Raw genomic sequence first — 21,582 nt, forward strand, 5'->3', positions numbered from 1 at the left:
AAAAAAGAGAAAAAAAAGCACAGCCAGCCCCAGAGTGAAACCACCATCTATGGAGTGAGTGTATGCTTATGTCACTTAAAGGATACATGCCCAGGATGACAGCTTCAAGGCATTTGATAGGCAAGGACTCTCGAGTCATTTCTTTCGCTGTTTCCATTAACCTGTAGGGCAGAGCACAGCAAAGGGTCTCAGGACTTCTTTAACTCCGCAGTCGGTCTGTGCATCAGTCCATCAGCCTGCCCGCCTCCACACCAGGCAGCATGCAGGGATGCAGAAGGGAAGGGGGAACTCGCCTCGCAGGAGGCTCACAAAGCATGTCCGAAGCTCGCAGAACTAAATCCCTACATTCTCCACCCTCTTCCCCAGAGGTAATGCTGGGAGGTTAGTGCTCATATTTGCCTGTATCCCACAGCCCTCCCATTAACCCAGTTCCAAGGGAGCAAGCGAAAAAGGCCACATGAAACGCATTTCCCAGTCCTCCCCACCCCCGAGTTAGTCTCCACCCCTGAGCTAGGCTGTCAGAGTGGCCCCGACCTCAGCCCCACCTCCACACTGGCTCTGGGGAACCCCCCCCCATCCCCACTGCTTACAAACCAGAATACTGGAGCGCTGGGATACTGGAGAGAGAGGGAAGAGAAAGACAGCAGCTCTCAGACAGGACCACGGTCACCAGGCCCACGGATCATGCACCACTTACCCACTCAGCGGTCGCATTTTCCTAATTTCAAAGAACTGGGTCCCTGTGTGATTGTATCTGTGTGAGGTGTGTAAAGGGAAAGTGACAGAAAACTCCCAAGGTCCCAGTCATTCGGTGGAGGAAGCTGTGCTTGATTCCTCAAAGGGATGAGGAAGTGGGGGCTCTCCAGCAGGTGTCCCGTAGCCCGAAAATCACCACCAGCATCTTCCTCCTCACCGGCCCGCCCTGGAAATCTACCTTCTAACACAGCCCCAAAAGCACCTTGGAGCTTTATAATGGCTAGCTTCAAACGGCTCATGTCTGCTTCACCTAGTAGACCCCAAGATCTTTGAGATCGGCTTTATATCACCCACAAAGCCTGGCACAAGCCCAACATATTCTAGTTTGCAAATATTATTAAATACGTGAAGAATAAGTGAAGAGATGGGTGGCTAGATGGAAGGAAGGGCGAGTGGAATTGATGGAAGCGTAGATGGAAGGCTGGCTGGATGGACAGATTGAAGGGTAAGTTAAGGGATGGACGGATGGGTGGAAGGATGGAAGGATGGGAGGGTGATGGGTAGAAGGTGGACAGATGGCAGGGGCGTTTCTCAAGAGCACACAGACTCGGCGGCAGAGCTCACCCTGGAGACATCACTTTCATTTCGTGCTTGGACTGGCACTTGACCTTGATCACTAAATCTGAGAAGATGACATCATTATCCACAGCCTGGGGTTTAGTTGGTTGCCCACAAAGGTCTCAGGGGCTGGTAAGCCTGCACCAGCTCACTCTGAAGGAGACCAATTCTCCTGGCCTCCCTGAGACTGGATCTCAATTTTTTTTTCCTGAGCTTTTAAAGAAAAGTTGCTTTACGGTTCACGTTCCTGCCTCAGACAGATCCTAGAGAAGAAGCACACATGGGCAAGATGCTCATGCAGCAGGAACATGAAACCCCGGCAGGGAGGACGAGGTTAGATGCATCCCCTTCAGCGGCATCAGCAGCTGCAGAAGGCGGCAGTGATCACCGAGAGGCACCGCACACCCTCCTGAGAAGGGCTGGGATGGCTGGGATTCCTCTCTTGGCAAAGACGTGCTTGGCCTCTAAGACCCAAGCATGTGAAACAACCACCTGGAGCCCTTGTTGCAGAGCAGGCTCTGGGCTCCGTCCCTGGAGATTCTGATCTCAGGCCACGGTCTCAGCCCCAGATGTCATTCAGAGTCACCCTAGCTGAGGCTGTGGCACTGGAAGTTCTAGGCTGAGGGCTAGGGGATAATTTTTTTATTGTAAATCTCTCAAATATATTATGGTTATGATTTTACTGATAGATAGAAATACGAACTTAGAGGGTATAAAGAAATCCATTAGTCTATCCAAAAGCATTCCCTCACCTTATTTCAACATTGATATTTATTAGATTTTTGAGTAGCAACTATTTTAAAGCTAAGAAGCCCAGAGATAATGTCCAAAATATGCAAAAATAATTTATTATTTTTTTTAGGGCCGCACCCACGGCATATGGAGGTTCCCAGGCTAGGGGTCAAATTGGAGCTACAGCTGCCGGGCTGCGCCACAGCTCACAGCAATGCCGGATCCTTAACCCACTGAGCAAGGCCAGGGATCGAACCTGCGTCCTCATGGATCTTAGATTCGTTTCCGCTGTGCCACAATGGGAACTCCCGCAAAAATAATTTATAATAAAAAAATGATAATTTATAATACACAAAAGTATAAACTATGTTGTTAAATCACAGTTCATAGGGGATGATTTTAACAAGCTTGGAAATTACCAGCATGCACCATAAGAATAACCAATAACAATACAAGGTTGCCCAGCTTTAAAAAAAATACAATATACAGGCGTTCCCCCTGTGGTGCAGTGGGTTTAGAATCTTGACTGCAGCAGCTCGGGTTGCTTTGGAGGTGCAGGTTCAATCCCCAGCCCAGTGCAGTGGGTTAGAGGATTCCACGTGGCCACAGATGTGGCTCGGATTCAATCCCTGGCCTGGGAACTTCCATATACCACAGCTGAGGCATAAAAAAAATACATTATACAATTTACAGGTAAAAGAGAAAAACTGAAGGGCCATACAGTTTCATTGTGAAATGATTTTTTTTTTTGTCTTTTCAGGGCCGCACCCACGGCATATGGAGGTTCCCAGGCTAGGCGTATAATCGGAGCTGTAGCTGCCAGCCTACACCACAGCCACAGCAATGCCAGATCCTTAACGCACTGAGCGAGCCCAGGGATCGAACTCTCAATCTCATGGTTCCTAGTCGGATTCGTTTCTGCTGAGCCACAACGGGAACTCCTGAAATGATTTTTTACTTCACCAATGATTTCATTCAAATTGTAAGATTGCTGGTACCTTTAAAGAAGAACACAATTGGCAAAAGTTCTATTTATATGCCTGACTTTCCCCTGTCCGTATATTGTTTATACAGCTAGTGCATAAAGTGAGACAAATGTATAATAAAATAATTAAAAAATTACATGGCCATCCTTGCTCAGTTCCTTACAGTTATTGGCCCCTGAGTGTCAGCTGGGAGGAGAGCCTCCTAGAAGCTCTGCCTTCAGAGTGACTTGGCCTCGGAAGGCTGCTGCCTACACAGCAGACCTGGGGAAGGGGCCTTTTCTTTCCAGAACGCTGTGCAAGGTCAGCGGTCCTGTAGGCCAGTGTTCTCAGGCGCACAGAAGGGAAGGCAGGATTGGTCCTTTCGAAGCCCCAGCTGAGCACAACTACACTCAGGACTGACCCCAAGCGGTCCCCCTACCCTAGCACCAGTCACTGCGTCCAGGACAAAGCAGTAGGAAGGCCCAAGGAACGAAATAAAAGTCTGGTCAGAAGGCAGAACAGGAGTTCCCATTGTGGCTCAGCAGGTTACGAACCTAACTAGTATCCATGAGGATACGGGTTCAATCCCTGGCTTTGCTCAGTGGGTTAAGGATCTGGTGTTGCCGTGAGCTGTGGTGTACGTGCCAGATCCCTCGTTACTGTGGCTGGGATGCAGGCAGGCAGCTGCAGCTCTGATTCGACCCCTAGCCTGGGAACTTCCATATGCTTCAGGTACAGTCCTAACTAAAAAAGAAGAAGAAAAAGGCATAACAAAGAGGCCACTCCCCTACCAGGTAACCTGGAGCCTGATCCCAGCAGCGCGGTGGGACCTTCTCTTCTCGGTCCTCTCTGCAGTCCGTGATCCAGGTCGTGACCATCACAACGGACCAGAGGAGAGAAAAATGAAAAGATCCTTCAGGACTGAGAATGTGCTGCAGGGTTCATGGGAGAAAGAGCAAATGAGATGCAAAGCACATGCAAATTCGCCCCATCAAGGCCTTCCTGGCCAGGCTCATCCTCTTTAATCTCTGACTGGATGACCCTTGTGAAGATCAAGTCCTACAGAGGAGGGAGGAGCCTTTCTGATTTGTCACCTTCTGGAATATTCTGTGAGGTGTCAGTCACCTCCAGGAAAGGCTCCTCTCTTGGAGTCTTGGGCTGACTCCGGCAGGAGTTTACACTTGTGAGCCTCCCCAGTGGGTCCCAGTTTGGCAATCAGCATGCACACCAGGCAGCCTGTGCTGGGCCAGGACTGTGCACCTGATCTCGGGAGGCTGGTGCTACCTTTTCCCTCTAACTTGGCTTCAGGATCCCCCTGCGGAGACGCATGCAGGAGTGCACATAGTCCATGAAGTGGGAGCCGAGAGGCTAATCAGTACTCTGCCCACCAGATGAGCGGCAATTCTCATCTGCTAGGAAGGACCCTTCCCTTCAGAGAAAATACGAAAATCCGCAGGAAAGATTCTTGCCTATAGCACAGGGAGGGGAGGCTCTTCTGGGGCACGTGGGACATGGCGCAGCGCCCCGTGAAGTCCTTTCTGTAAAGTTCTCTTTTTTTTTTTTCTTTTTACAGCCATACCTGCAGCCTATGGAAGTTCCCAGGCTAGGGCTCAAATTGGAGCTGCAGCTGCCGGCCTGTGCCACAGCAATGCCAGATACTTAACCCATGAGTGAGGCCAGGGATTGAACCTGCGTCCTCATGGATACGAGTCAGGTTCTTACCTGTGGAGCCACAATGGAAACTCCTAAGTTCTCTGTCTTTAGGGAGGAAGAACAGAGGCCAGCAGAGGCCTGACCTCCTGGGCAATGCGTGGGGGGGACTAGGACAGTGGCAGCTGCCCCAGTATGGAGTCTGATGCTGGCTTCGCCAAGACGCTCACTGATGCACTTAGGCAAAAGCCCTGTCCCTCTCACATGTGCCTCTGTCAGCCCAGCTCCCATGTGACTCCTATGCCTGATAAAGCACCAGCCACAGCGAGGGGACCTTGGTTCTTACAAGGTAGCTCAGAAATGATCTACTCCTGAATGTGAACACTGGAGGGGAAAAGGACCACGGGCTGCCTGATCTGGACCCAGCCTGGACCCAGAAGAGGGAGAAAGAAAGCTGGTACAGGAGGAGGGATGGAGGGAGCCAACGGTGACCAAGGAAGAGGTAGAGGAGAAAGAGGAAGAGGAGGAAGGAAGAGGGGGGCCCCCTCCGTCTTGGCCACACCCAGCTCAAGGGAGAGGGACTGATCAATGCAAGGACATCTTCCAGTTCCTCTCCTTCCAGACTCTCTCGGGGGAGGGGGGGGGAGGCATCCCCTCCATGACCAGCCTCACCAAGCGCTGACAGCATCTGACGACTGGCTGGGGACAGAGCAGCCTTGGGCTCACTGTGCCTGTCCCCCGTCTGGGTCTGCTCAGACCGGGTTGGAAGGATACTGTAGTGTCTTCATGTAGTTCTGGATTGCCTGCAGCCAGTCCGGGACGGTCATTGACAGTCTGTAGTTTGGAACCTGGGGTATGGAAGGCTGCAGAGAAGCAGAGAGACGGTTTGATCCAGGAGACGCTCCGGGGTCCGGTGCCCGAGGGCTGGTGTCTTCTCATTCTGCTGTCCCTGGGCACACACGGCCCTGGGTCGTAGTGGCTCCCTATTGCCCTCCGTGTGTTGTGGTGTGAACACCGCCTGCCTCCCCATGGGAGCCTGAGCGCCCCCTTGAGGCCAAGGACTATGTCCTATAAGGTGCCCCCCCCACCCCACCCCGCCAGCAGGCCCAGGAGGTTCAGAGGCGCTCCGTTAAGGCTCACACTCTACCACACATCCATACCTGTGCTGCAGGGCCCCCGTATGTGCCCCACTCTAGGGCACCACTGTTCGAGATGAATGGTGCCCTGAAGGAATGCAACGGTGCTCCATCTGCTATCTCTCCTCCATGCCACCTCCTGCAGCCCCCATCACATCCCTTGCCCAAGCCCAGCCCCAAGCAGATTAGGGACAACCCCTCTTGCCCTGACCCTCCCCAGGTAAGTGCAGCTCCTCTGACCCAGGAGCCGCCTGACTCTCTTACCCTCCTGGCTCCCAGTCACCCCTACACTTTTCTTTTCTTTTTAGGGCTGCACCCACAGCATATGGAGGTTCCCAGGCTAGGGGTCGAATCAGAGCTGCAGCCACCGGCCTACACCACAGCCACAACCATGCCAGATCCGAGCCACATCTGCAACCTACACCACAGCTCATGGCAACGCCAGATCCTTAACCCACTGAGCGAGACCAGGGATCGAACCCGCATCCTTAGTGATTCTAGCTGGGTTCGTCAACCACTGAGCCACGACGGGAACTCCTCCCTTCACTTCTTCAGCTGCCCCTTGGTCAACCCTCACCAGTGGAAGGTGTGAAGTTCCAGCCCTGCTGGGAAGAGAAGGGAGCAGCGGCACCAAGGCCTGGGAGGCGGGTTGCAAGCTGAGACACCACTCAGCTCTGAGCAACCCTGCCACCAAGGCCAAGAGCGAGAAGCAGCAGTGCCCCCAACCCTCAGTCCCTCCTGGGAAACAAGGGGCGGTTTCTGTGTTGTTTCCCTGTCCCCTAACTTGGGCCTCTCTGGTGGGGTGAGGCCGCTGGTGACAGAGGCACTCAGCCCATGTGGGCCTGTGGCTCTGGGAGGGAAGAAGGCTCCTCCAGGGCTAAGCTGCTTGGGGAGGAGCAGAGGGGCCACAGGCAGCTCAGTTCCATCCTGCAAGAAAGCAGGGGAGGGGAGGCCCTGGGGGTTCAGTGCTGAGCCGGTGGAAGGCGAAGCTGCTGGCAAACAGGCATGGGGACAGCACTGGGCACCAGAGCCAGAGGGGCCCTGGTTCCCTTCAGCTCGGACCCCCGACCTCCAGCCACCCCCAAGGGCCCAGGCCCCACAGCGAAGCCCAAGGCAGGAGGCTCTTCACACTGCTACAGCTTTGGCTGCTTTTGCATCACATAAAAGTCACACACCCCACTTCACAGCTAGGGTGCAGAGTGTGCGTGTGTGTGAATGTGAGACTGTGTGCACACACTCACACAGCTGTTTTTCGAACTACATCTTGTTTATCAACTCAAATCGCATTCCTCTCTTGGAGAGTCATTACTGGGAGCAAAATGTTCCCATGTGAACGTTTGCTTCCATGACCCTCCCCACGAACACCCCACCCCCGACAAAGTCACACATCCTTGCGTTTCTGTCCCAGAAACCATGAGGAAGCTTGTCCGTGTTTTTTGCAGTAACATCTACTGATCTGCTCACACCTGGAATTCCGTGCAGGACTGTGCCAGGGACACAGAGAAGGGAGGAAGCATGGGAGACGCCAACGACCACTTCTTTAACATCTCCTGCAGTCTCCGCTCTGGGCCAAGCACAAAGCGCGAGGTGGCACAGGCACAGAGGAAGGGAGGAGAGAAGTGACACCGTTTTTGAAGGCATGAGACTATTTCTACACAGAAGAGTGCTGTTGGACCCCAGTCAATAGAAGAGCCGAGAAGCATGGGCAAAGGCCCTAGTCACCAGTCACCCAAGGGATCCCCAGCAGGCCCTTGGCCAAAGCCCTGAGGCAGCCAAGTGACTTGGCTTTGCGTCAGCTGGGGGGCCGACCACCACTTTATTTCAACTCCCCCAAGCTCAGCAGAGCCCACAAGAGCCAGATGATGGGGTGGGAGTCAGGCGACAGCCGGTCCTCAGAATAGCAGCCCAGTGGCGCCCAAGGGCTTTGAAAAACAGCTGCCTGGTTACCTCAGCCCCGGCTGAGAGTGAGTGGGGGAGCCGAGGCCACATTCCCCAAAGCCCAGCTGGGAAGCAGGGCTGTGGCAGGGAGAGGGGCCGGGGAGAGGGGCCAGCACTGCTGAGCAGATGATGTCATCTGGATACAACCCACTGGGCCGTCTGGGGTAGCTGGCTGGGGCTCAGGCTGGGGCTCGGCAGGGGTCAGCTCCCAACCAGCGCCTTGGGCTGCCAGGGCCCCACAGGACGACGGATTATAAGCCAGGCAGGTTCCCTGGGGGGCAATTATGAGTCCCTGCTTTGTCACCTACTGCTGTGGCCCCTGGGCAAGCTGCACGACCTCTCTAAGCCTCTAGTTCCTTCCTGATAAAATATCACCCACTTCAACCCTTCTGGGCTGGATGTGGGAATTACATGACCTAATGTACAATGCAGGCAACCTGGGGTTTTGCACAGAGTGCTCTTTAAGTATTAGCTGTGTTATGAGGATCCATCAATAATGTGTTTTCAGGGGTCTAGACGGGGTGGGGGGGCGGGGGCTGAATGGTTTCGATTTTTCAGTAACTGGAAAACAGAATCAGCAGGGCCTGAGCCCTTGGACCAAAAGATACCTTCTCACCCTGATAGAAAAAGATGAAAATAGCCACCTCTGCCGGTGACTGTGAGTTAATATCCTTCATTCATAAAGAGTTCCTACGAAGGGATAAGAAAACACTCTGGGCCTCAATGAAAAGAAGATGGGCCCAGAAGGTGGAAGCAACCCAAGTGTCCATCAACAGATAAATGAATAACCAAAACGTAGCATACATGCAAGGGAATATTACTCAGCCCTAAAAAGGAGCGGCACACTGACAAATGCTATAACAAGCTGGAACTTCGAAGACATTATGCTAGATGAAAGAATCCAGTCACATGTGGACAAATATTGTATGATTCCTCTGCTGAGGGTCCTGGAGTACTCAAATTCATAGAGACAGAAAGTACAGGGTGGTGGCCAGGGAGGGGGAAGGAGAAAGAGGGACTCCATGTTTAATAGGCACAAGTTTTAGTCGGGGAAGAAGAAAAAGTACGGGAGATGGAAGGGGGTGATGGTTGCCTAGCAGTGGGAATACACTTAATTCACAGAACTGTACCCTTAAAATGGCAAATTGTATGTTACCACAATTTTTTTAAATGGCCGTAAAAAGACAATTCGCAAATGAGGAAATGCAAATAGTGAATAAACATTTGAAAAAATGTTCCGGAGTTCCCGTTGTGGTGCAGTGGTTAACAAATCCGACTAGGAACCATGAGGTTGCGGGTTCGGTCCCTGCCCTTGCTTAGTGGGTTAACGATCTGGCGTTGCCGTGAGCTGAGGTGTAGGTTGCAGACGCGGCTCGGATTCCGCGTTGCTGTGGCTCTGGCGTAGGCTGGTGGCTACAGCTCCAACTCGACCCCTAGCCTGGGAACCTCCATATGCCGTGGGAGCGGCCCAAAGAAATAGCAAAAAGACAAAAAAAAAAAAAAAAAGAAAAGAAAAAAGAAAAAATGTTCCAAGAGTTCCCATTGGGGTGCACCGGATACGAGTCTGACTAGGAACCATGAGGTTGCAGGTTTGATCCCTGGCCTCGCTCCGTGGGTTAAGGATCCGACGTTGCCATGAGCTGTGGTGTAGGTCACAGATGCAGCTCGGATCTGGCATGGCTGTGGCTGTGGTGGGGGCCAGCAGCTGTAGCTCTGATCGGACCCCTAGCCTGAGAATCTCCATATGCCACAGGTTCGGCCCTAAAAATCGAAAACAAGGAAAAATGTTCCAGCTCATTAATAATTTAAGAAATGCAGATGAACGCCACTACAGTCATTTCTCACCTCTCCAGCTGGCAGAGATACCCTCAAATGTGGACACTCAGTGCTGGTGAGAAGGCTCTCACATGGCATGACGGGGAAATAAATTGGAACATTTTTCTGAAAAGCCCAGGGTGCCCACCTTTTTTTCTTCCTCCCTGAGTGGGGTCCTGGTAGTTCCTCCTGTTATTTTCCTGCCCCATTTCACCCGAAACTCCAGCCTAGAATTCCCCGGCCCTTCCCCTCCGGGTTCCCTCCTGCCACCTGCACCCAGACCCCCTCGAGCCACAGCCCTGCTGATAAAGGCAGAATCTGCAGGACACAGACTGAAACCCCCCTCTGCACACCGTGCCTAGGGTGGGGGTGAGGCCCTGGGGGTGGGGCAGGGGGAGGGGAGGGAACAGGAAGACGGTTGTTCAGGAAGAAAAATGAAACAAACCACCAGCTTTTGTGGACAGGCTCTCTTTCACTCCATTCTTGCCAAACACAATGAGCCGTCAGAAGAATGCAGGGAAAAGGGATGCGGACAGATAAGCGTGAGTGGCATCACCATGCATCACCATGTGGGGAGAGGGGAAGCCAGGAGAGCAGCCAGGGAGGCCGCAAGTGCCCGGGCACCATGACTCTCTCGCAAGAAAGTACCAGAAGGCCAAACCTTTTATGGTCCCAGCTCTGAAAACGTATTATACACGGTGCAGGTGCCAGACAGAAGAATGTCCTCTGGCGACCTAGAGGGGAGCAGGGGACATCACTCATGAGCCCAGGATGGGCCCTAGGCCCCTGCATGGGGGGCAGCCAGAAATGGTTGATGGTGACCTAGTCCAGAGGTGCCAGCCTGAGCCAGCAGGGGGCAGGAGTGAAGCCCTGACGTCTCTTTCCACAGCCTCACACTTTCTCACTCAGGCAAAGCTGAGTCCTCTAAATGTGAATGACTTCCCAACTTGGGATCAACGGGAGAGGCACAAACATCTGCAAGAAAGCGCCTGGTGTTTCCTGCTGGATCCGTCTGGTTGTCCGCCCCAGGAGAGTCGGGCTCCAGCCGCTCAAGAGGCAGGAGGTGCCTTCTCCTAGTCGGCCCAGCTGTCTTTTCTGGGCCAGCCACCCCCTCTGCCCTCCCTCCCCGACCTCTGTCATCTTCCAACTCGTGCTGCGTTCTTGCGCTATCCCTGAAAAACCCTGGCCTGCACCGAGTCAACTGCTAACTCCAGGTCCATTAACCAGCAGGGCAGAGGCCTGCGGTCCCACATTTAGGAGGCGGATCGCAGAGCGACACCTGCCCTGCTTTCCCCAGTTGGGGCACCTGGACCTTTGCACAGAACTTACCACGGCTTCCTGTGGTCAAAGGAAGTGCCATTCCATCCTCCCCTTAGACCCCTGATGCCTCCCCCCAGCCACTTCTTTGGCTTCTGAGTCCCCATTCAATTGCCAAAAAAAGGTTAAACCCCCTGGAAATCCTCCAACCCTTTCACCATCACCCCTCTTCTGTACCAGTTCTTCAGCAAGACATTGATTTGGTTAAAGGAGGAAAGGACTTGGATCTAGAGAAAAGAGTCGCAGAGCTGAGTGCAAGACTAGCCCTTGAGGTGTTCCCGGTGTGGCAGAGGGGGTTAAAAATCTAGCGCCATCTCTGCCGGGGCTTGGGTTCGATCCCTAGCCCAGGACAGTGGAACCCGGGGACTTCCATATGCAGCAGGTGCAGCCAAAAAAAAGAAGAAGAAAGAAAAGACCATCCCTTGAATCAGAGAGGATTGGCCCCAGAAGCAAGAAGATTTCAAAGCTGTTCCTGGAGTTCCCGTCCTGTGGAATGAATCCGACTAGGAACCATGAGGTTTTGGTTTCGATCCCTGGTCTCGCTCAGTGGGTTATGGATCCGGCGTTGCCCTGAGCTGTGGTGTAGGTCGCAGATGCGGCTCAGATCTGGCATTGCTGTGGCTGTGGTGTAGGCCAGCAGCAACAGCTACGATTGGACCCCAGCCTGGGAATCTCCATATGCCGAGGGAGCAGCTCAAGAAAAGGCAAAAAGACAAAAAAAATCAATCAATCAATCAATCAAAGCTGTTCCCATCCCAGGGCCTGCGTATTGGTCAGGGCTTGGGGAAGGTGAGGAGCAGGAAGAGAGGGGATGCTGGGATGGGGCTTAGGATGGAGAACCAAGTATTGCGATGCAACTGTAAGAGAGAGATGTGAAGCTCTTCATTGAGGTTCGGAAGGCTGATGCTGCCCACGCTCAGGTGGGGTTGTCCTGGCTCGGCAGGAGCTCTCGTGGGACCTTCGGGTTACTATGAAAGTACACTGTGACATGGCCTCTCTCTCTCTCTCTATCTATATATATATATACATGGCTGCTATATTTTATGTATGTAATACATAAATATGTGGTTGCCACATATATATAAGGAATGCTCTTCCTTTAAGAACCCAGAATTCAGCCACAATAGCGGAAGGATCAGGAAGTAGTACTTTATGTTCTAAGCTGCTCAGATAATACTTAGAATACTGTGTTTCGTCTGTGTTTGCTTTCCGGGACTGACCGATAACAACTAGCAATTGTCCTAGAAAGAGGATGAGAAAAGTGAGTTGACCTGGGAACTATGACACATAAGAAAAGGTGAAAGAACTACCTGCAGATAAAAACAGTTAAAGAAAGATGCAGAATGATGACATGTCACAGTTCTGAGGCCCCGTAGTCAGTGCACCTCTGGTGTCACACAGATCATTAAAAACCTAGAGACTCACAGGTCATAACACCAAGGGATTTGAGGGTTGGAAAGAATTCTACATGAAATCTGATCTACTCCCATTTTATGGATGAGAAAACTAAGGCTGGAGATTTTAAGCAAGTGACCTAGGCCACAAAGCTAGACAAAGCACGGCCAGGACCAGAATTCAGTCCCTTGATTTTTACCCCAGGCCCCTTCCTTACTCCAAGAGAACCGTCTCATAACAATCGAGGGAGCTGTGAGTAGCACGGGAAGTCGATGTGTGCTGCCCTTTGGTTCTTGAACACAAGGATGGGAGGTGACACATGATGCGGGGGAGAGGAGGAGGAGTTCTGTTCAGTCTAAGAAAAGAGTTCCCTGTAACCACATCTGGCCAGCTGCCCTGTGAAGCAGCGAGCTCCCCATTCCTTGAAGGTCTTCAGAAGAGGAAGGGATTGTGCTGAGAGGTACGAGATTGGTTTTCACCAACACAGATGTTCCCTGATTCCCATAGAGAAAGGGGGTCCCCCACCCACAAGGTTGGGAGAAGGAGGAAGGCACAATTAGCAGCAGGGTGGGTGCTGAGGGCACCAAATGAGAAAGGCTCACCTAAATAAGGACAAATGCTGAAGTCAGAACTGCAGGCCAATCCTCGGGTTGTTCTCAGGCTCTGAGTCCTCAAGGAGGACTCTGCCAGGATCATTACGGCTGACACTGAAGTGGGCAAGATTCTAGTTGGGCATAATGAAGAGCCCCTTGACCAGCAGGGTACTAAAACACGGTAACCAACTGCAGCAGGAAGCTGACAGGCTCTGTCACTTCCCCCAAGGGCACACACAGCTTTCCAGCCTGCAGGGCTCAGATGCTCAGGTCACCAGGTTGGGGACTGGACCAGATGGCCTTCCAGGTCTCAGGTCTGGCATTCCTCGACCTGCCCAGGAATCTTCTCAGCCATACCAGTGTCCCCAGGGTGCAGGGGAAGCCATCTGCCATGCTATAACCCCCAGGCTCTGCAGCATTTCTCTTCCAGTTTGCGTTCTGATGTTTCATAAAGTGACCACTGCACATCTCTGTTTTACTAACATTATCCTTGGCCACCAAACCCAATTGGCTCACTGGCTTCTCTCCAAGGTAGAAAAAGTTTCGCTCCTGAGCCTCTCTCTCTATCCAGTGAGACTCATTCATCATATGTACTGGAAAGTCCCTTTTAAGCCATAGTCAAGCTCTTCTTTTCTTTCTCAGCCCAGAGAAGCTGGGGAAAGAGTTGACTGTTTTGTAAGTTTCAGAGGTGAAAGTCACTGTCATAACAAAAAAATTGGCAAAAAGTCTAGGAATGATTCATGCTGAGAAATCTGACTGGCTGCAAATTCATTCACAGCCTAATAAATCATTGGGGGGGGGGGAGGCAGTCAGGGAAGGACCAAGAGACTCCGAGAGAAAAAGCAGGGTGGGATCCCTAGGGGGGCCTAAGCATTCCTGGCATCCCTGGTGCTGTCTGGTGGCTACAGTTTTTGCAGAAGGAGGATGTACACGGAGAAGAGTAAATAATCGAATTTGGCTCCAGATTCAAAGAAACCTTGGCACAAGCCGACCACACAGTCCCAGGACAGCAAACCCCCTTCCTCTGGCGCCCTCATTTCTAAGGCGTCCAAGACAAACGTCTCAATTAAGCAAAGGACTGGGGGCTGGCGGGAAGAATGGGGAGCGGAAGGCAGTTTGTAGCAGGACCAGGAAAACGGAAAATGGCTTTATTTGCTAGCACGGGCTGAAATGATCCCATCACCGTCCACCCCACCCCCCTTCCTTCGAAGCCACTAACCTTTGCCAAGAAGGTGGCGTTCCTGATGGCGCCCACCATTTCGCCTCCCTTGGGGTGCACCTTGGCCACGTGCATCCACATGCGCTCCCAGGTGTGGCTGTCGATGGGGAAGCCGCTCTTGTTAACGTGAAACAGCACCCCACCGTCTTTGTCCTCCTCCTCTGAGCCCCCGCTGGTGGCGAGGCTTACGGGCCGCGCGTGGCTGCTCCGGGACCGGGTGCCTTTGGCGCCTTTGGGGTGGGGGCAGCGGTGAGTGTCGGCCGCCGAGCCGGTCATGGTGGGGTCAGGGTGGGGAGGGCGGCTTGCGGGGAGCGCGGCGGCGGCGGGGGGCGTGTGCGCGCGCACGCGGTGCGGGGTCAGCGCCCCGAGAGGGCGGCCTTCTCCATGCTTCCCGCTGCGGCAGGACGAGCCAAGGGGGAGCGGCGGCTGGAGTTCCGCTTACGGGCAGTGCCTGAAATCAGTGAGACACAGCATACACCACGGAGAAGTGGACACCCGGACGAACCGCGGCGGGAGCCGTGGCCAAGGCGATGGGGCTTCGAAGTGTTCCCACTTCACCGCCCGCTCCCTTGCTCGCGGACAGACCTCCCCGCCGGGGAATTGCACAGAGAGCTTCCGGCCCTACAATTACCTAGAAAGGCGACTTGAATTTTGCCACAAAGCTTCACACCCACCTCAACCCGCGGGAGGTAACTACAAGGAGCGTGGAGGCTGCGGAGTGGACGAGGTAAGGAGGAGAAGGACAGCTCGTGCTGCCGGAAGGAACAGGCGGTTCCCGCAAGGCTCCATGCGTTCCTTCGTCGCCAGATGTGGCCGAGAGCCGAGCAGAACCGAGAACGTGCCGGCACGTGAGCGCCCGGGGCGGCCGCGAGGGCGCAGCGGCTGGCAAAGGCTGCCGCATTTCTTCCAGGAAGCTCTCCAGGAAGCCGGGAGGGCGAGGGGCGTCCCCGGTCCATAGGCTCCAGTGGCAGTAGCTCCACCCGCCCCCTTCCCCGAGTTCCAGCGCCAAACACCGGGACTGACTGGCTGCAGGCGGGGCGCGGGAAGAGCGCGCCGCAGCTCCGGGATCCTACCTTGGGACGGCCGGCCTCATGGCTGCGGAGCCTCTCTTTGCGGCGGGGGCGGCGAGGGCTGCTGCTGCGGCGGCTGCTGCGGCGGCGGCTGCGCCTGGGCCTGGGGCTGCTAGGGGCTGCTGTGGCCGTCGCCTCATTCCATGTCCCATTCTCGAATGTTATTCTGTGACATATAACCGAGTCACCCGGGCAGCCGCCGATGTTCCGAATGCGTCCATTGGCCGCCGCAACAAAGAGGGGCGGGTCCCGGGCGCGGGACTCTACAACCCGGAGCTCCGCGACGCTCTGATTGGCTCCGGGGGTTTCTGGGCGGGAGGGGAGGGGAGCTGGGGAGCCGGGCGGCCGCGCGAAATCCGATCGTTGTCTTGTCCTGGGAGCCCTGCGGGGCTGGAGCGTTTGTCGCCGGGACTTAAGACCGAGTTTCCCCGGGGCGGGGGAGGGGGGAGTCGTGGCACTGCGGGGGGTTGCACCTGTGGGAAACACAGAAGTAAAGCCACCCAAGTAGTGACCCTTAGCTAGAGCAGGGCATGTCTTAAGACAGCATTCCTTGAAGAAGGCTGGGCGCTGTCACCTGCCCCCGCTACCTGGGAGTGATGGATGGCTCAGGCAGCGCTGTTCGCATGAAGGCGCAATAAATCCTTGTTGTTGTTGTTGTTTTTATCCTACATTACAAATTTCCCCAAACTAACCGGGGGACACAGCCATATACCCTCTGACATTAGACACGATTTATAAAGTCCCTTCAAAACCAAGCTGAGGAGTTCCTGTTGTAACTCAGTGGTAAGGAACTTGACTAGTAACCATGAGAATGCAGGTTCGATCCCTAGCCTCATCAGTGGGTTAAAGGATCCTGTGTTGCTGTGAGTTGTGGTGTAGGTCTCATCACATATGAGGCTTGGATACCATAGAGTTGTGGCTGTGACTGCATAGGCTGGCAGCTGCAGTGCCAATTAGATCCCTAGCCTGGGAACTTCCATAGTGCGGCCCTAAAAAGCAAAAAAAAAAAAAAAAAAAGCTGATATGTGACACTAAAACCAGGGAGGTCAGCCAGGTTCTGAGTGTTGCCACAGCTACTAAGTTAGGAGGGGTTGGAGAGATGCTTCAAAGCCAGGAGAAGTGGAGGCCCTCCCACACGCTGCACTCACATACCTTTTCCTTAAAGCCATCTTCTTCTGCTTCTTCTCCTCCTCCTCCTCTCCCTTCCTCCCCCGCCCCCTTTTACTCATTTTTTTAAAGAGAAGAGCAAGATGAGGGGGAAACACACCAGACTACTGACCTGAGGACTGGCTCTAAGTCCAGGTTTGCCACTTGGCTAAGCTGTGTGACCCAGGACAAGCCACTTGCCATTCTAGATCTTAGCATCTCTTTCTGAAAAGAGGAGAGCAGACCCCTCACTCTCCAAGGTCTGTTATGACTCCAAGATGCTGTGCTCCTCTGACTTCCGGTCTTGTGGACACTTAGGAACCTGGCTGTAATATCCTTTCTCTCTAAACTCCAGACCCACTTTGCTAGGGAGAGGTGGCTGGAGCAGCAATGCTAAGTTAACCTCAAATTAAGAATGCAGTCATCAGAGTTCCCATCATGGCACAGTGGTTAACGAATCCGACTAGCATTCATGAGGACACGGGTTTGACCCCTGGCTTCGCTCAGAGAGGTTAAGGATCTGGCATTGCCGTGAGCTGTGGTGTAGGTTGAAGCTACAGCTCGGATCTGGCATGGCTGTGGTGTAGGCCAGAAGCTGTAGCTCCAATTCAGTCCCTAGCCTGGGAACCTCCATATGCCGTGGGTGCCGTCCTGAAAAAAAAAAGAGAATACAGTCCTCAAAGACCACTGAGGGTAGATCTGATGTTTCTGCTTAACCCTACAAGTTGCTTGTTGCTTGTAATGCTAAGTAATGGCACTGGAACTTCCCATTCACGGGGGCATGGGAGTACGGTGAGAGGCCTCTGCTCCAGTGTAGCTGAGAGCCAGGACTCGGGTGAAGAGACCTGGATTCTAGACCAGTCCTGCACTGCTGCAGACAGAGCCCTAGCCAAGGAATATAGGTTCTATAATGAGAATGATAACTTAGATTCGGATAAACAAAAGACATGGACCTAATAATAATAATCAATAATCATAATCAGGAAATTACCTGAATTGTTCAAGTGAAACAAGCATACCTGATAAAAATTAGAGAACTAATTATGTATTGAGAGACGTATCCTCTCAATACATAAATGCCTCTGTTTTCCTGATGAGGAGAAAACATGCCTCAGAGGGTGATCTGCTTTCTCATCTCAAACGTCCTTCCTCCCGTCTTTTCTGACTCATCTCTCAAATTCATCCCTTTCTTGCTTTCCCTGGGTTTCAAGTCCAAGAGACTAGGATTTCAGGATGCAGATCTGTATGCAGAGGATGAGAATACGGCCTAACGGTCCCTTGGGGGGAAACTGAGCTCTCAAAGCTCAAGTGATCAGACCAGGTGGTGAACATCAAAGAATGTCTGGCAAGTGTCGCCGTCCTTGGCATCAATGCCCAATGTCCTCACTCAGGTCAAATCCAAACAACCACAATTTCGCTGTCAAATGAGGCCTGGATCCTGCTTTACCTGAATCAAAATCCTAGGGACCAGAAAGGATTATTGATTCATCTTCCTGTCCTGGGCACCTCGGGCTCCCAGACAGTTGCAGGAAACACTTTTGTTGTTCATCTCCGATACTCTGGCCGTCTGTTCTCCTTTCTCCAGGGGATGGGGTTGCACTGGGATCCAAGTGACATGATGATGGAGAGGGCTGTGAGATTTGGCGACTTTTCCAAAGAGGTGGCGAGAAGACTTCTGAAGTAAGCTGTGCCGTCCCTTTGAAAGGAGGCAGAAGGGCTCTAGGTTCAGAAGTCATTTGCATTTGAGAGTTGCGCTAAATGCATGGACCAGCAACCCCGGTCTTCATTTCCTAGTGTATTTTGTGTTACATAACACTCAAGTGAACCCAGGCCAGACAGATTATGGATTTTTTTGTTTTGTTTTGTTTTTTGTCTTTTTGCTGTTTCTTGGGCTGCTCCCGCGGCATATGGAGGTTCCCAGGCTAGGGGTCCAATCGGAGCGTAGCCACTGGCCTACACCAGAGCCACAGCAACGCGGGATCTGAGCAGCGTCTGCAACCTACACCACAGCTCACGGCAACGCCGGATCGTTAACCCACTGAGCAAGGGCAGGGACCGAACCGGCAACCTCATGGTTCCTAGTCGGATTCGTTAACCACTGCGCCATGACGGGAACTCCCAGATTATGGGTTTTGAAAGCTCAGATGGTTAGTAAGAGTGACACGGCCACATATACACACAGTGGAACCGGGCCAACTTGCAACTTGAACAGGGGCACATGGTGATTAGCTACTCAGCCTCCGAGAGCAAGGTCACGTTCATTCATTGTTACCAGTATAACAACTGGCACCGCAGAGACATGTAATGGGAAGGTCTGGAAGAAGAGAAACTGGGTTCCAAGAGTAGCTTATTATTCAAGTGCCAGATGCTGGGGTCACAAAGATAAATAACACAAAATCCTAATCTGATGATCATATTTCTAGTTCCACCAGCTGTTGGTATTAATAGCTTATTAGTGGATGTGTCAGATGCATCTTATGAGCCCAATCACATTGACTAGACCTTGCCGTTCTCCTGGCTCTGTAGCTATCGCCACAGCCGACCAAATCTGTGGAGTTCAGCTACCTGGGATGGAGAATCCCTTGCCTAGTCAGGTCCTTCTTGGCTGCTGCTGCTCAGCCAGCCTGGCTCCCCACACATCTTGAGCCTCTGACTCTTGCACTACTTCCAGATCAGATGAAATGCCAACCCTGCAGGATGTGGCTTCTAAGCAGCCACCAAAGGGGAATCCGAGGGGATTAGTTCCCTGTGGGGAGCATGTTGACCAATGAGAAACAGGAGATGGGAGGGAGCGAGGCAGTTGAGTTCTTTCCTTCCCACCTCCAAAGGACTGTTCTGATTCATGATTTCCTAACACAGCCGGTCTGGAGATGTCCTGCCTGGCTGAGCAGACATACCTACCGAGCAACCTGCCAGGGCTCTTCGCAGTGGGTCGTGAAGCAGTTACCTGCACGAGGACATACTGCCTTGTGCCGCTTCTCCTCCTAGCCCACCTCATTTCCCTTGTCACTCTTGCTGCCTTCTCAGTCAGCTTTCATCTTTGCTTCAGATTCTGTCTGCTAGAGGAACTGACCTAAGACAGTTGATTCCACAGGTGGTTCTAGAAAGCAAGCCCTCAAGATGGATTTGGGGGTTGTATCTTATGTCTGAAGCCAGTAGCGTCCTTTGTGCTGATAAAAAGGACGATTGTAATTTTGATCCCCCATAGCACCACAGCTTTTGCTTGTTGGGGTGAACCGGGTGGAGAGCGAGACACTGGGAGATCAAGCTGTGGTACTTAATTAGTTTGGAAACAATGATAATTATAAGGAACCAGTGACCTTGGAAACAGAAAATGACAGGCTCGGAGCAGTTAATTCCAACTCATGGAATGCTCTGAATGCCGGAGAGCGCCTATGGCTTTAAAAGAGAGTCTTATTTCTTGAAACCATAGGCAAGACTTAAAATTAAGCCCAGTACCTGATCACAAGGTAGCAGAAACTGTAAAATGAAATGGAATGAAACGAAATGAAATAAAATAATAAAAGACTAAATGCATGGCCTTGATGGGCTCCATGTCAAAGCAGAGCCCTGACAAGGAAAGACTAAGCCCTGGGGTGGGGATGTCTCCATGTCTGACCTCTTGACTCCTCAAATCCCTTGAACGTTCCCACCCAAAGAAGGTCCCCTTCTCCAAGGCTTGTTCTCCTCAAGACCTGGCCCCACCACTTAGTGCCTCTCCCAAAACCCAAAGTCAAGTGGTAACACAGCCCACGCTGGGAAGAAAAAGTCCTGTTCCGGGAGAAAAGGCACACCTGCCAAAGATCTTCTGGGACTTGGCTACACATACAGGCAGGAACTGTGGAAATGTGTGTGGGAGTGGATTTTGGCGATGTTATATTTGGGGTTGGGGGTGAAGCAGGAAACAAATTGGAAGCGTTCACAGGTTTGGGGATACTTACTCAGAACTCGAGATTTAATGCTTTAGCAAAAGGATGCTTGGAGCTTGTCCTCGTAGTCTGCTGGGATGGCTCTTTGAAGCCTGGCCTCAGCAATGGTACAGTGTAAGCAAAGTGGAGAAGGCAGACTTCCCTGCGTAGTGTTGTGGAAGGGGGTCAGAAAACTCAAGAAGGAGGGACCATCAGAAGTATTTATTACATGCGGCTCAAGATCCCACCACTCGACTAGTTCCCTGGGCCAGCCCAGAGGACTCCCTTCACTAAAGCAATTAAGAATGGACTAGAAAGGAGGCTTTTTTTTTGGGGGGGGGTGCAGTACAAAAGAAGGGCTTTATTGCTTTGCCAGCCAAAGGGGGCCAAGGTAGGCTAGTGCCCTCAAAACCGTGTCCTGCCCTGGCGGGAGCAGTGAGGAGTCGTACAGTTATCAAGGAGCAGAGCATGATCAGCTGGTGGACATTCTTCTGACCGGTGGGTGGTGAGGTCATTGGGGGTCAAGATCATCAACCTGATTCCAGCTGGTCCGGGGTCGGTCTTGTGCTTGTGGACAGCGTTTAGTTAATGTCTTCCACCTGGTGGGGGTTTCAGTCTTGGAGTTCCTGCTGTGGTGCAGTGGGATTGGCGGCGTCTCTGGAGCACTGGGAGGAAGGAGGCTTTTTGAGCACATGGTCGTGGCTATCTCTGTAGTTCAGGGTCAGTGGTAGTGGGGAAGCTGCCCTATACTTTTAGCGGAGATGATGAAAATCACCGAATTGCGAAGCCCAAGTGGGAGCGCTTAATTCTAAAGGACAAAGTGGACATATTAGCCATGGTGAAGAGCAAGGAGGAGAGGGAATCGAGATGGCTTTGTCTGCAGGGACTCCGGGTGTGTGGATCAGAGATCATGGTGTTCCCAGGGGGAGGGCATTCATAGAATTTCTTGTCTAAACTGAGCCACTTTAAGAGAGGCAAGAGTGCTAGCAATGAATACATGGGGAAAATAGGTACACACCTGAACCATGCAGGCAGATGGATACCCGTGGCCACCCTCCTGGGAGTGAGATAGATGATAGCTGATTAGAGTGTTGCTTGGTTTGTACAATCAGAAAGAATAGAGAGCTGTGAGCATAAGGCCAACTTCAGTCACCATAGTGAAGAATCACAGACTCTCACCTCACTTCCAAATCGGAACCAGATCTGGCCCAGAGCTATTGCCATTGCAGAGTGAGTCCATCTGGCCAACAGCAAAGACGGATATAGCTCAAGGGAGCCAGGGAGCCACCTGGTGGCAGGTAAATTTCTATCGGACCTTCCACCTTACCACAATGTAAACATCACATATGGGTTTGCCTTCCCTGCCCCAGGGCTTCATCTGAGA

The 21,582-nt window shown here is 52.5% G+C and overlaps 1 protein-coding gene across 1 annotated transcript in view; it reads right to left on the bottom strand.

Moving 5' to 3' along the window:
- VASH2 (vasohibin 2) overlaps positions 1-15,360 on the bottom strand; it is a 37,567-nt gene extending 22,207 nt beyond the window's left edge. Inside the window, exons 1-5 of the mRNA XM_047752857.1 lie at positions 15,148-15,360; positions 14,075-14,525; positions 5,436-5,524; positions 698-754; positions 87-161 (exon numbers count right to left, since the gene is read on the bottom strand). Coding sequence (XP_047608813.1) covers positions 87-161; positions 698-754; positions 5,436-5,524; positions 14,075-14,350 — 497 coding nt within the window. The 5' untranslated portion in view covers positions 14,351-14,525; positions 15,148-15,360. The remainder of the gene's footprint in view (positions 1-86; positions 162-697; positions 755-5,435; positions 5,525-14,074; positions 14,526-15,147) is intronic.
- Positions 15,361-21,582: the final 6,222 nt, after the last annotated feature.

Source organism: Phacochoerus africanus, chromosome 11 (assembly GCF_016906955.1).
Source record: "Phacochoerus africanus isolate WHEZ1 chromosome 11, ROS_Pafr_v1, whole genome shotgun sequence".
NCBI lineage: Eukaryota > Metazoa > Chordata > Mammalia > Artiodactyla > Suidae > Phacochoerus > Phacochoerus africanus.